This window comes from Lissotriton helveticus, chromosome 10 (assembly GCF_964261635.1).
Source record: "Lissotriton helveticus chromosome 10, aLisHel1.1, whole genome shotgun sequence".
Taxonomy (NCBI): Eukaryota; Metazoa; Chordata; class Amphibia; order Caudata; family Salamandridae; genus Lissotriton; species Lissotriton helveticus.
The window spans coordinates 613,873,599-613,887,921 of NC_136071.1; the positions used below are offsets into that span (position 1 = coordinate 613,873,599).

A 14,323-nucleotide genomic window follows, 5' to 3' on the forward strand; every position below is an offset into this window, starting at 1 on the left:
AAGGCTTTGGCAGAAGCAGACCAGAGGAAGGCTAGGCTTACCAAATACATGTAGTGCAGAACATGTCTAACCTTTGAATATCTTTCCAATTTTCTTCTTCTCCTTTTCATTAAAAATGTACTAATTAAAAAAGTGTGCTGGTAGTATTTCAGACTTATTTGTTTTTATTTCTAATTTCCACTAGGTAAACTATTCAAAGAGTGATGCGGAAGGCAAACTGTCCATACAGCTAGAAGAAGATAATTTGCAAGTTTCAGCCAAGTTTTTTATTGGGGGACCGAACTACACCCAAATTCTCCAGCTAGTGCACAGTATGCCACAGGTTTGTTATTCAGGTTAACCAGATGGATGTATTTCATTATTTATTTGTTGCAGTATTTGATTAAGCCTCGTGCACCATAGGGATTTGTAAAGCAGGGAGGAGAAGAGACAGTGAAAAAAGCCCAATGAGTGTTTATTATTATTTTTTTATAAAGTTTGATATAGCGCAAATTTGATCCCGAAGGATATCAGAGCGCTTTACTGTTAGAAGGAGAGGAAGGAAAAAGATCACAACAAGACTAAAATGGGGAAACTAATGTGCATAAAATCATATAGTGCAAACATAACAGATCCTATATAATTCAAGGGTAAAGTAGGGTGGGCTAGTCAATGATAAAATGACATCAAGGGAGTGATGATACATAATGATGTAAGGGGGGCAAATACAATTGTAACAAACAGAATTATTAACCAATGCTGTAGTATTTACAGAGCGATTATGGCTTACAGTAGTCCATCGTGTTAAGATAAGAACTTATTCATGAGGAATCTTTTTGCTTCCAATTTGAAAGCAACCTTGGAGGAGATTCTACGAATTTCGGGTGGAAGAGAGTTCCAAATTTTTGGTGCAGCGCCAGAGAAGGCTCGTTGGCATGTTCTCTTTTTGCGGAAGATCTGAGGTTTCAAGAGGAGGGAGTTAGCACTCCTAGACGGCCTACCCCCTCCGGATAGTACTAGTTTTTGCGGAAGGTAGTTGGGGGTTTTGAAGTGGAGGGCTTTGTGGTAGAGGCAGGCAATCTTCAGTTGAATTCTAGCTTCATAGGGCAGCCAGTTTAGGGAGATGTGGGCATTTCGCTTGGTGTTCGTGATCAATCTGGCCGCCGCGTTCAGAGAGGCCTTTAGGGGGGCCAGAGTGTATATGGTGTGGCCACATAACGTAGCACTGCCATAGTCCAGCTTCGGCAGTACAAGCCCTTGGACCACTTGCTTGAAGTCAGATTGAGGTAGGAAGGGTTTGAGATTCCTGAGTATTCTCAACACACGATTAGCTCCCTTGCACACGTTGCTAATATGGGTCTTCATATTCAGATGCTTGTCCAGGGAGATTCCAAGAGATTTAGCTGAATCAATAATGCGGGGGGAGCAGTTGAAAGCGGTGAGTTGGTTCATCCAGAGGTCTATTTTAGAAGTATGTTTCGGGGGAGAAATGAGTAGGAATTCTGTTTTGGATGTGTTTAATAAGATGTGGTTCTCAGTTAACCAGTTTTGGGTAGCCAGTAGGGTGGAGTTGAGTGAAGTGATGTGAGTGAAGTGATGTCATCCGGGGAGGAGATTTTCAGATAGAGTTGGGTGTCGTCTGCATTCATGTGGAAGCGAATGTCCAAGGATTTTAGAACAAAAGCTAAGGGTTCAAGGAACAAGTTGAAAAGAATGGGAGATAAGGAGGGCCCTTGGGGAATCCCCATGATGACTGGGGATGGCAGGGAGAGGGAGTGGTTAGCTTTAACTCGTTTTGACCTGTGCTGCAGGAAGGATGAGAACCAAAGTAGCTCCTGACCGGCGAGGCCCATCCTATGTTCAAGAATGAACAGGAGGTTGTCATGATTGACAGTGTCAAAGGCGGAGGAGAGGTCGAGTAGGATAAGGAGGCAGGATTCATTTCGATCAAGCATCATTAAGATGTCATCCATCACGTGAGTGAGAGCCGATTCAGTGCTGTGCCCACTCCTAAAACCGGACTGGTGTTGGTCCAGAAGATTGAATTTTTCCGAGTTTGGCAGGTGTAGGGATACTGGAGACAGGTCGGAAGTTGTTGAGATCTGTACTGTCAGCTGTCGTTTTTTAAAAAATAGGTGTTACCTGCGCCTCTTTTAGACATTCAGGGATTGTGCCTTGTGATAGAGATGCATTGACAATCTTTGTCCAAAAGGTGGAGATTTCTTCCTTAATTACTTGAAGATGGTGGGTGGTAACGGGTCGTTGAAGTGATTAGATAGGTTAATACTCCGAAGAACCTTTTTTGATCTCTGTTTCAGTTAGAGGAGTAAATGTATCCCAGGAAGCGTTAGCTGCTAGTGATATATCTAGAGTTTCTAAGTTCGATCTCTGTTGACATTGTACTTAGCGGTGAACGGAGAGCTCTGTCACCACGGGGAGAGTAAATGGCTGGAGTTCCTGCTGACACCGAACCTGAACATGCGGAAAACACAGAAATAGCATTGAACACTCAGAAATGTGGGTGACCAATATTCCATGTTATTTAATTGACCCAAAAACCAGTAACCCAGTCTCATTTAATCAGAGCAATACCTTAGGTCCTGCTTACATTACTAAAGGGTGCTACACATGGTTGATTTAGTCATTTAAGTGTTCCATGGAATGCAGGCTGTTTCCTGCTTGATGTGGCTCATCAAAGGCATATTAAAGCCATTGATCATTCTACCTAAAGGAGCTGCTGCTTTGCCTTCATCATGCCACATAGTTGAGCATCTTTGCACCACTGCTTTCCCAGAACCACTGAGGTTTCAGCAGGGCCGGACAGAGAACACAAAGTATCCCTGTTAAATGTATTTGACCGGCTCCCTGGAGGAAGGGGCAGAGGGGGCAGGAGGTGGGAAAGGGTGCAAGTGTGATGCTCTGCTGCTTAACTAACGGACACGCAGCATTGCTTCTTATGTTACTGGGGGCCGATATTGTAGCACTGGTGCAAAACCTGCGGCTAGTAAGAAAACCGGCCCCCACCACTCCAAAACCGGCACCCACCCTTCCAACCTCTCGGGGAAATGCCTAATGTCCGCTATGGCCTGTAGAGCCCTGGGTGTCAGTCTCCCGTTCATCTCTTCTTCCTGTAGTGGCGGGTCACATGTGGTGTATTTAGATTGGCTACAATAAGAGTGATTTAAACTGCACAAACAAAATAGAGAAACTAGAGGAAACAGATTTTATAATGATAAAAGACCAGAAGCAGGCATAGAGACAATGAAGGAAATACACGTTCTACTCTCATGAAGCAATAGCAAACTCTTAAGAGGGGGCTACATGCAGTATGAATTGGCAATTAAATGATGGGGACATGACTGCCATCTGAACTGCATGAAGAATCACTGAACAGTTCTGTGCCAATAGCTTTGTGACCCACTTCCCACTGGACATGCCCTGAAAAAGTTGACTTGTCTTGATGAAAATGGGAGTTTCTAGCAAAATCGATGTCAGGAATGGGTGGATTCAGGCTTAGCTGTCTACTTTTGCTACTCGTTTTTTCAGGTTGTAGGTCTACCCTTATTAAGTGGTTGCTTCCTTTATGCATTTGATGCATACATAGGTGGAATCTCCTTAAAAACATCCAGCCACCACTGCTATTGCTGTTTCTTTTAGCTTTGGAAGGTCTTGTGCATGCAGTCAGGACTTTGATGAGGATATAGAATGGCAGACAGATGGTTTAAAATAGTTAGCAATGAGCATCATTGACCATATCCAAGAAATTTGTGTTTATAATAAAACACAAATCTTAAAAGCGGTTGAGGGTTTGACAAGTTTTTGATTTCTAAAATTTCTGACGAGTTAGAGGATGATTGCGATGCTACAAATTTAGTATAGACCATCAACCATCATTGGTGAGCAAATACATTAAGCAAAAGCACATATTTCACATTAAGTCTTTTTTAAGTCATTGGCAGCCTTAGCTGTCATGCCATAAATACACAGACTCAAGATTGATAGATCAGCCTCCCCATGCATTAGTTGTTGTGTTACTCATTGAGATATCAGCTGACATTCATCAGTCACTAGTCACTGGTTGATTCAACTGTCAATAATGTGTTTTTCCACTTTATCTGCAATTTCTTTGTTAGTACAGCTGTATATTTCCCCTTGGAGACACAATAAAGCTGCAGTGACTCTCACACGTCTACTTCTGATATGTGAGGTGCTCACAGTGGAGGCACATACACTGCCAGGCTCGGCACACAATCTTCCATGAAGAGTAGCACCTTCTGGTGTGCTCGCCTTTCACTGATTGACATAAATGCAGGTTTTCACTGCCCCTTGGACCGCACAGCTAGTGGGTAGCTGTTACTATGTCTATGTAATTCTCCAACAAAACTGTGCAATAGGGTGTCTTTTGACAAAGGTAGGGCCTCAATGTCACTCTGGGACCCACCGCCAAGGAGAGTGAGCAAGCATTCCCTCCCTTCCTGGAAGAACACAAGGCCTCATTTATGAGTTTAGGACGTAGGTCAGCACTACAGGACTTCCTGCGGTGCGGCCCTATGGCAAAAGAAAATGGCAGGAATGTGCCTTATCTATCAGACACGTCGCATTCCTGTCCTTTCCCCCTGCGCTGGCACTCAATGGGCTGCCGTGCACCAACGCAGGCTCCTTTGCACCATGATGCAAGGGTACGCAACCACAAGTAACCTTTTCTTATTTCTATGTGAGCTGCAGAATACAGCACCCATAGAAAAAGGAAAAACGAAGAGAAATAAAGACAAGCCTCCTCGTTGTGCCTCCCATACACCTCGCTTGGGGAGGCATACGTTTTTGGTGCTGCCAGAGTTAAGATTTTTCATAAATCTGGGGCAGTGTCAAAAAGCCATGTATGTTGCTGGGAATGCCCATTGCACACCCCTTTAACACAGAAAACTGTGTTAAAGGGAACAATATTATAAGGCAGCATTAAGTCAAAAAAGTGGCTTAGTGCTGCCTGGTAAATATGGAGCAGGCTCTTGCACCACCGGAGCATCACAGAAAGTGACACACTGTCGGCCCAAGGGGCTTATAAATAAGCCACAAAATGTACTTCTCTCTTTGGCTGACTTTACTGAGCCTGGAGCAGCACATATCTGCCTGGTGTATTTGATGAATGTGAAGCTGGGCCAGGGTTTAGGGTGTGACTGCCAAGAAGCTGCTGTACAAGAAGTCAGTGCTGTCACACTGGAAAAAGGAGCACTCTAAGGATGAGGGTTCACCACACCTATAGAAGTAGAGATGTGCTTCCCGTCCTCTGTACATCCCACCCACACTTCCTATGTCTGAGCACTCTGCAATAAAGGAAGAAAGGAATGAAGGAACCTCTGACCCTGGCCCTGCCAGAGAGAGCAATGCTTCAGGCAACAGGAGAACCTCACTGACTCACACACATGCACCACTAGTGGAGAAGTGTGGCTCAATGGTTAGAGCGGCAGACCCTGATGCAGAGGTCTAGCCCGGGACCAGGGTTCAATTCCCCGCCTCGGCGGCTCTTGGGCTCAAAATTCCACGGACCTGATAATTCTCGCCCGGTGCCTCTTCCAATCATGGAGTCCCACTCTGCAACTCTGGGCAATAGCTTGCTTAATCTCCACAACGGCCCCCACAACGCTAAGGATGCCTGGCCTCCACCTTGGGGGTGCCCAGGAGTGGACACCTCACAGGGAAAGCCAGGATGGGTTCCACAGCGGTATTCGTACAAGCGCCTTGAGACCCTTGCGGGTGAGTAGTGCGCTATACAAGTATCAATTTACACTAAACCACCTTCAATCACATCATTCCAACAACTCTACACCCCGAACCATCTTGATACAGCACCCCTACACTGTATTCTCAAAAACTCCACCATTTTGTACTGCTCCACAACCCTCCTTGCATACCTACATGCCCCCATCACACCCTGTGCAACATGTGCCTGTCGCTTAATTCCATGCACACTTCACACACCTGTCATCATCACACATTTAATCTCAGCTCTCCAGAGCTACAAACCAGCCCCTACTCCCATTTGCACTTTGCTTGCCTGCACTCAAACCTGCACACCATCCACCATCATACCCTCAATAATCCATCCACCAAAGGTTGGTCAACAGACACGGTTGGTGTCGGCTCAGCCTTAAAATGTTAACCTCAATGGTGTGTCTGAATATTTTACTAGTGGAGTGCCATGTGAATACGTTTATATTTTAATTCCATCACCTTGCTTAAAGTGCAGACTCATATCATGATAGCATAAACTTTCTATAGGGTTATTCACATAGCCAATCAAAACAGTGATAATCGAAAGTAAGCTGTCTGTTTTCAAAGATTAGGGGGAGGTATGGCGCAGTGGCTACAGTGGCTGACTCCAGAGTGCGGGGCTCACGGTTCAATCCCCGGCGGCAGCTCAGCATCCTGGGACTCTGGGCAATAGCTCACTCAATCTCCCCGGCAGCCCCCAGCGCCTCGATACCCTTAGGGGTGATAAATTCGCATTTTACAAATGTGGAATTAATCTAAGATTAATTTTACAACAATCACATTGTTACAATGGAACTTAATGGTATTTCCTAGCCATATTATTTTAGTTTGCCATTACAATACAAATTTACTGTAACAGAGGCAGTGTTATTATACTCAACATAGCGGATTGTGACAGAGTTGTACATGTGGGAATGTTTCAGTGGAGCACACGCTGCTTCCTTTTTGAGAGATGCATAAAAGAGCTAAAATATTTGTTCCCTTCTTAAATGAGATAAGAAAACATTTCTTCTTCTTCTGGGCAGTTTTCATAATTTATTTTATTTTTGATTTAATGTCTGTCTCTGATGCATACTGAGAACATGGACTGATTTAATAAATCATTCACATTTGAACTGATAGCCTTAAATCACTCCCTTTTTACTGTTATTTCTAGTTGATCTTTCTTCCAAGGCAGCTGGAGGTGATGACGGCTCTTCTAAAATTCAACAGGACTCATCTGTTGAGACATGTTACTTCATCGGAAGGCAAAGAAATAAAGTTAACAGCAGCTTATATCGGACTCTTTCCAAAGTTAGCTGGAAGTCATGAAATTAAAGGTAGGTTAACCTTAAATATCATGTGTCAAGTTCAGTAGTCGAAGTGTACTAAAAGAAAGTCTGGAACCTGTAAGCCCGAGTGTGATGGGACGGAGTCAGTGAGCGTTGGGGAAGGGTCAAAGGCATGGCTAAAAAATAAAATATTCTGGAACTATTTTGTTGGTCTTTCACCTTCATGTAACGGCATCTAAAATAACACACATATTTAATGAACAATAAATGCACGTTGGGGGAGGAGCTACGCTAGCAACCAAGATGGCCGCATAAGCTCCCGGCTCCGTCGACCTCCGTCGCTGGCGGATCTATCCTGAAATTAATCCTGACCTCCCGCCAGACTCCCGTGTGTCTGAATCGTCTCTGAGTCCAGGGGCGCAATCCCGGAGTCTTTATCACCTTTTTTGACGAAGTTACACCGTCTGTCATTTTTGGGCCTCCTCCAGACTATAAGGCAGGGCCTCGAGTACTGACCTAGCCGGGTTTCAGTTGAACAACATCAGCCGCAGGTACCTGGCAGGGTCAGGTCTCATTGGAGTGACACGAATTCTCGATCCTGGTGGTGGTCTCGAGTCCCTGCGTATACGGGCCAGACGGCGACGAGACGTGGATGCCGCGGTGAGTGGGGGTCCGGTTCCTGGGACCCTGCTGCAGCCCTCGGGGTCCGCGGGGGGGCCCCCGCTCTCGGCAGCGGTGTAAAGAGCGCAAAGCCTGAAAGTCGCCAGTCGCCTTCGCCCACCCGACTCCAGTTGGTTTCCCCGGAGTAGCCGGCCTCCGGGGTTGATGACCTGCTTTGTCATCGATTAAGCGGAGATGGATCGGACGACGTGTGGACCGACACTGGGGACAGTAATGGCCACCATCGGGGCTCTTCGCTGGCAAATGCAGGCTGCTCTCCACAACTTGACTGTACGCATCGAGACTATTTGTTCGAGACCGGACCCTAGCCCAGAGTCAGACCCGCAACATATGGTGACCCCCGCGAAGCTTGATTTTATCCGAGAGGAGAACCCCGAGCATCATTATAATCTGATGCCTATTGTATCTGCGCAACTACAGCAGCCCACGACTGGAGCCCCTGACCAGCCAGCAAGCTCGGCAAAGTCATCGCCCACACAGGACTTATTTCTTTCTTCGTTTCTGGAGACCTCGATCGATATTCTTAGGATTGACTTTCGTGTTTCTGATAGACTTCGAGACTTGACTCTTCTGACCCTTTCATGCTATATTGATCCCCTCCCTTTTCTACAACGTTTTGAATCTTTTGCTATTATGCTGGTCCTATCGAAAAGGGTTTGTGTGGTGGATCGTAGAGGCCAGGGCTGAACTTGACTGTTTTAATTCTGTACAGGGACTTCCTTCGACACTGCTGGGTGGTATCGGTGGGAGTGAGGGCCAGATGGGATTCTGCTTTTTTTGGGTTTGGTGTACTGACTGTGTTCGACAGTGGGATTTGCTGCCTCTGTGGTGTCTGGGGCTGGGCGGGATGGTCTTTTCTCTTTTGGTGATTTCCCTATCAGTTTGCTTATAAGCCTGCTTTACCTCGCTTAGTACCATGGTAGGGAACATCTGCTCGTGGCGGGGGGGAGGGGAGTCCGGGAGCCTGCATCGTATCGTAAGACATTCCTCCTCCATCTTTTCCCTTCCTTGGGGTGTAGTTTAGGGGGCGACAGGCACGCTGCTAGTGGGGTTAGGTCGTAGCCATCCGCAGGGGTGCAGGGTGGGGGGTTGAGGGGGGGGGGGTTTATTTTTCCTTTATTTTGTTCTATGACCTATCTTTTTCCCTTTTCCCTTCTTCACAAGAGATGTGGCATATTCTCCTGAGCCTGTTGTTATGCATATTCGGGTGTCGAGTGTCCATTCTTATATCCTGTATCCTTGGTGGGCAGATTCTGATAATGTTTGCTTATGATTATTTGTATTGTATTGTTTTGACCCAGCTCCGGCTGGTATTGATACTTTCCGGATGTCTACAATTGTATTGTATTTCTTCCTTTCATCTGCCCGTTCGCCACTGTAATATGTTCTACCAACGATACCCGAAATGTACATTTCTACTCTTGTGTTATAATTAATAAAAATATATATAAAAAAAAATAAATGCACGTTACACTAATCAGTGGCAAATGCACCATTTTATGTTATGAAACTTCTACTGGTTAATGCGGTCACTGCAAACATCTGTAAGTGTAACCAGAGAGCTACAGAATTGAATTCTGGAGCAGTGTGGAGTAGTGACTTCTGTTTTTATAGCGAGCAGTGGCGGCAGAGACAATGAAGATGTGGGGGGCAGGTGGGGGGCGCGGGGGAGCGCAGGAGGGGGATCACACAGCGGGTGTTAATAATAAAAAATTAAACACTTACCTGAAGCTGCCGGCCGCCTCCCGCGAAGCGCCTCATCCTATCTGGCCTCAGCAGGTACTGGGGCAGCATTAGACTCTATGTGCAATCCCCATGCTTGTCTCAGGCTATGAGAGCAGCGCAGGGATTGGCCTGAAAGGGCTGAAAAGATGCTCCGCTCAGACCAGGGAGTCTGTTCTGTTTCTCCAGCCTGACTGTTCAATGCAGCCGGGCTGGAGAAACCTAAGTGTGCATGTGTGTTTGGCCGGCCTGAGACGGCCAGCCAAACACACATATGCACCTAGAAGTGCACATAGCACTCCACCTCCTCCCTCCCATGCCCTCGCCCCGCTCCTCCCTGCACAAGCTGGCATTTTATTTTTCACTTGCTGTGTCTGAGCCACTGGGGCGACGCTCCTCTGCAAATACGCTCCTGGCTGCGAGGTCCCATCCTGTGACATAAGGTACAGTGAATATGTTAGTCATTATTTTAAACCTACACCACACACACTATTGATCCAGCGAAAGGCCAGGATAATAATTTCACAATCAACAACATTTATTTTCAAATGGGCCCATATACACATTCAAGTTTCCTGGCTGTTTCGCTGGGGGTCAAGTTTTATGTTCACTTTGATCTTGATTAGTCAATGTCTAACTAATCTTCACAGATCAACACTCTTCCTTTGGTGAATTGACCATTAGTTGAGTAATTGATGGTCATATTTACAATTAACTAACTAACTTACAGATCCTAATGAAATAACCACAGACTCTGGGTAAAATTCAATGAATGTTAGCTAAATCTCAGTCATAAATGAATGCTCATTAGTACAAATTCACAGTGCAAACTCCATCAACTTTCATGGGAGAGAAACATTAATTTAACTAATACATTCAATTCACACTCTCATTCAACAATTCAATGCATTAGGAGTGGATAGATGAAGAGACAAAAGAAATAATAAATCATACATTTGCAAAAGATATGCAAATTTAAGGCAGAATAATAATTACCCAATGGTGAAACAGGAAACCCAACCCTCTGGTGAAAGGACTGGTGGAGGTCTCCCGATTAAGAATCAGGAGACAAAGACTATAGGACAGGATCAGGACAGGGCAATCCTTACTAAAGTTCTCAATAGACCCGACGCACCAGGGCGCATCCCTCTCTTACACTCTCTCGCTCCTCGATATTCTTCTGGAATCTTCAATCTAATTAGGTTGTCACTCAGGAATGAATCTTCCCAGTCTGTTCTCTTCTTTTCAGCAGCAGCTCTCGCCCATACCTCACTCAACATCGACGTCTCTAACTCTTTGCCAAGTCACTCCAATTAAACACTCTATTTATGCATGTCCCACCCTCATAAGTTGCAAATATCAGTGGATCACAGACTGTGATGGGGCAGGGGAGTTATCATCACCTCATGCTGACATATTGACTTCTTTAATAAACCTTATTGTCTAACAAACCCTTCCCCTTTAGCTAACTCATTATTTTGTTTTATTTCCTTTTCACATCTATTTGATGTTTCAATTCGAAATGCATTTGAATACAGTTCTACAGTGGAAAAGATGGTTCACACGGTGGCCTGTCCTTGGCTCTTGGTAGCCTGTCAGCGACACGGTCAGCGGGTCACAACATTATCACATTGCACATGTCCTATCTCGATTCCATCTTCACCACTATCTTTTTCATTTGCCTACCACATTAGGCCCAAACGTACACTATTAAGAAAGGAATCATAAACAAATGTTGCTTTCTCAAATATATGATTGTCACTGTTCACCACCAACTTCTACTCTATCCCATGTTAAATGCTCTTACTTCAAACAAAGGCATTAGCAGCAACAGCTCTTTTTAAGTTCAGGCAAGCATATACTAGGCATTCGCTGCCTCAAGACCTAAGGTTAGTAACTCTTGCGCATGCGTGAGAGTTTTCCCTCTCAAACAGGTTAATCACCTGGTTATCTATGTAGTTCAGGTTTGCACATGCGCAAAATTGTTTTTCAGATTTAAGCGGGGTTTGGTCGCGCTGCTAATCCATCAATTAAAGCGAATGCCAGCTTCCAAGCAGCCTTTGCATTTATAGGTTAACCCGTTGGCTGCTGCCGTCGGGAATTGGCCGACGGCAGCACTACCTCGCTGGTGCTGCCGTCGGCCAATGGCCGACGCGACCGCGCCCGTTTTTTAAAACTGCCGCAAAAAAGCGGAAGCAGCCAACTGCACACATTTACATTTCTTTAAGGCAGCAGGCACAATGATAAAAAGGCAGGGTCGTACTAGGACAAAAAAATAGGCCAGGGCATCATAATTAAAGTGGCCCCCATTAGCGAACCAGACAGGTAAAACTAGGGCCCATATGTGCAAATACAGTTTTGAATGTTTATAGACAGTCTGTGTTGGTTTTCTGCAGGATATGATGACTGCATTAATTTGTGTTTGCTCAAGGCAATGCAGCAATGATATCAATAAACACAACAGTAAACCAGCCCTGTTATTAAGGTTTGAAGAGGCTCAAAATGCCTTAACACTTTTGCACAGACAGTGTAAAAGCAAACAGTGTTAAATGGGACCCTGCGCAGTTTTATTTATTTATTTTACAGATTTGTAAAGCGCATGGCTGCCCTTGAGCGTCCCAGCGCTAGTGATAGATCAGAGGAGATTGAGGGAAATGGATTTAAGGAAACAACCAAGTCTTGAGTGCCTTATGAAATGGAAGAAGGTTGGGCTGAGCTCGAATGTCTGGGGGGAGTGCGTTCCACAGTTTGGAAGCATTGTACGAGAATAGTCGGCCTCCAGAGCGGGCTTTCCTGATTATGTGCACTGCTGCCAAATTTGCAAGTGGAGAACGAAGGGTTCTGGTAGTTTTGTGTGGAGCGATAAGGTCCTTTAGAATGGGTGGGGCCTTTCTGTGCAGAATTTTATGGGTGGTACAAAGGGCTTTAAAATGCACCCTTTCTTGGATAGGCAGCCAATGCAGTAATTTGAGGGCTGGTTTGGCTGAGCAACGGCTGTGTGTCCCCGTGAGGAGACGGGCGGCGGTGTTTTGCACAGTCTGGAGTTTTGCCAGCACCTTGTTAGGGGCCCCTAAATACAGGTCGCTACCATAGTCCAATCGGGACATCACAAGGCCCTGAATCAATAATTTTTGGGATTTTTCGGGGAGCAGAGGGAGGATTTTTCTAGAGGTCCGTAAAAGACCATAGCAAGTTCCAGCCATTTTCCTCGCTTGGGTGGAAAAGTTAAGATCCTCGTCCAGCCAGATCCCTAAGCTCTTGATTTCATGCTTAGGGATAGGGGGCGTGCCCATACAGGGAGGCCACAAGGACTCTGGGCGAAAGTGTGACTGGTTGCCCAGGACCATGATCTCTGTCTTTTCGCTATTGAGCTTAAGGTATGACCTATCCATCCATTTTGTTATGTCACTAAGACAAGTGTAAAGGTCAGTAGGAAAGTGGTCAAGCTGATTAAGGGATACCACCAACTGGGTGTCATCTGCATAGGTTAAAAGCCTAATCCCAAATGGGGCGAAATCTTTTCGAGGGGGGACAAGTACACGTTAAAAAGGATCGACTCAGGGATGAGCCCTGAGGGACCCCGCAGTGTATAGATGTTGGCTTGGAGGTGAAACTTCCATCCGTAACCTGAAAGGACCGGTCCCTCAAAAAGGATTCCAGCCAGGATAGGGCAGGCCCTGAGATACTCAACTCCTTGAGCCTATGGACTAGTGTGGCGTGGTTGACGGTGTCGAAGGCCGCACTGAGATCCAGAAGGATCACTGCCACTGATCCTCCTGAATCGATGATCTTTCTTGCCTCTTCGACCACCGCCAACATTGCGGTCTCCGTACTCTGCTCAGAAGGAGGCAACGGAGTACCGACGGAGAGAGCGGTGCTTCCCTCATGACCTGAGCCGTTGCCAGGTGGGGTGGAGCCCTCTACTTCATTCATAAGGTGACATACATCAACTGCAAAGAAAGACGACACCTAGAGATTCAGGTGATGCTTATCAGTATTGCAGATTGTTTGTATATGTAGTCACTTTTTATATTTTTTCACTCTTCACATTATAATTTTGCAGTAGCATTATTTTATATCACGGTCCTGATGAAAGCAATGGACTCGTTAGTCCACGAATTTGCTGAAACATGTTGACCATTCCTACATCCTGGTAAATATTTGTTTAATTTACCAATGCTGCTTTTTAATATTGGAGGAGCGAGCATAAACCCGAATAAAAAAAATTTCCTGCTCTCTCACCCAATTTTAGATTCACTGCACACTTTTTCTTCACATGCACTGCATATCAGTCACGCTCCTTGCTTTAACCAATGAGTGGCCTGTGACACTCTAAACCATATAGGTCGCATCTAGGTAGACAAAGGTTAACTACATCTGACCTTCCATCTGATTCCAGAGGTGTACCCTTGATATGGCTAACAGGAATCCCAAATGATGAAGGGCGGTTCCGATTGGTGACTGATAGGTATCTTGTGAGTAACCACAGAGCACCTTTCTTTATCTTTTTCTTTCATGTAGGGTTTAACACTCACGTCTTCAGGTAATTGTACCAGAGCTAGGCTTCTATTTAGACCTTGTGACACTTTTGTTTGCTATATGTCTCCGTACTCTGGCCTGGTCTAAAGCCAGTCTGTGAGGATTTAAGAAGGCCATTGATTTCCAGGTAGTCGGAAAGTTGGCGATTTACGTATTTTTCTGCGATCTTACTGACGCCAGGTAGAAGGGAGATCGGTCGAAAATTACTTAGGTCCAGGGGATCTAGGTGTGGCTTTTTGATCAGTGCCTTAACAATTGCCTTTTTCCAGCTAGGTGGAACAGTGCCATGGGAAAGCGAGGAGTTAATCAGATTCACCATGAGAGGCAGGATGGTTGGGGCAACTGATTTTAAGATGTTAAAA

General features: G+C 45.4%; 1 protein-coding gene across 1 annotated transcript in view; it reads left to right on the forward strand.

Moving 5' to 3' along the window:
• The window catches only part of LOC144784068 (uncharacterized), a 1,315,621-nt gene that overhangs the window by 1,003,881 nt on the left and 297,417 nt on the right, over window positions 1-14,323 (forward strand). Inside the window, exons 54-55 of the mRNA XM_078662758.1 lie at window positions 185-322; window positions 6,905-7,067. Of these exons, the coding sequence (XP_078518884.1) occupies window positions 185-322; window positions 6,905-7,067 (301 nt within the window). The remainder of the gene's footprint in view (window positions 1-184; window positions 323-6,904; window positions 7,068-14,323) is intronic.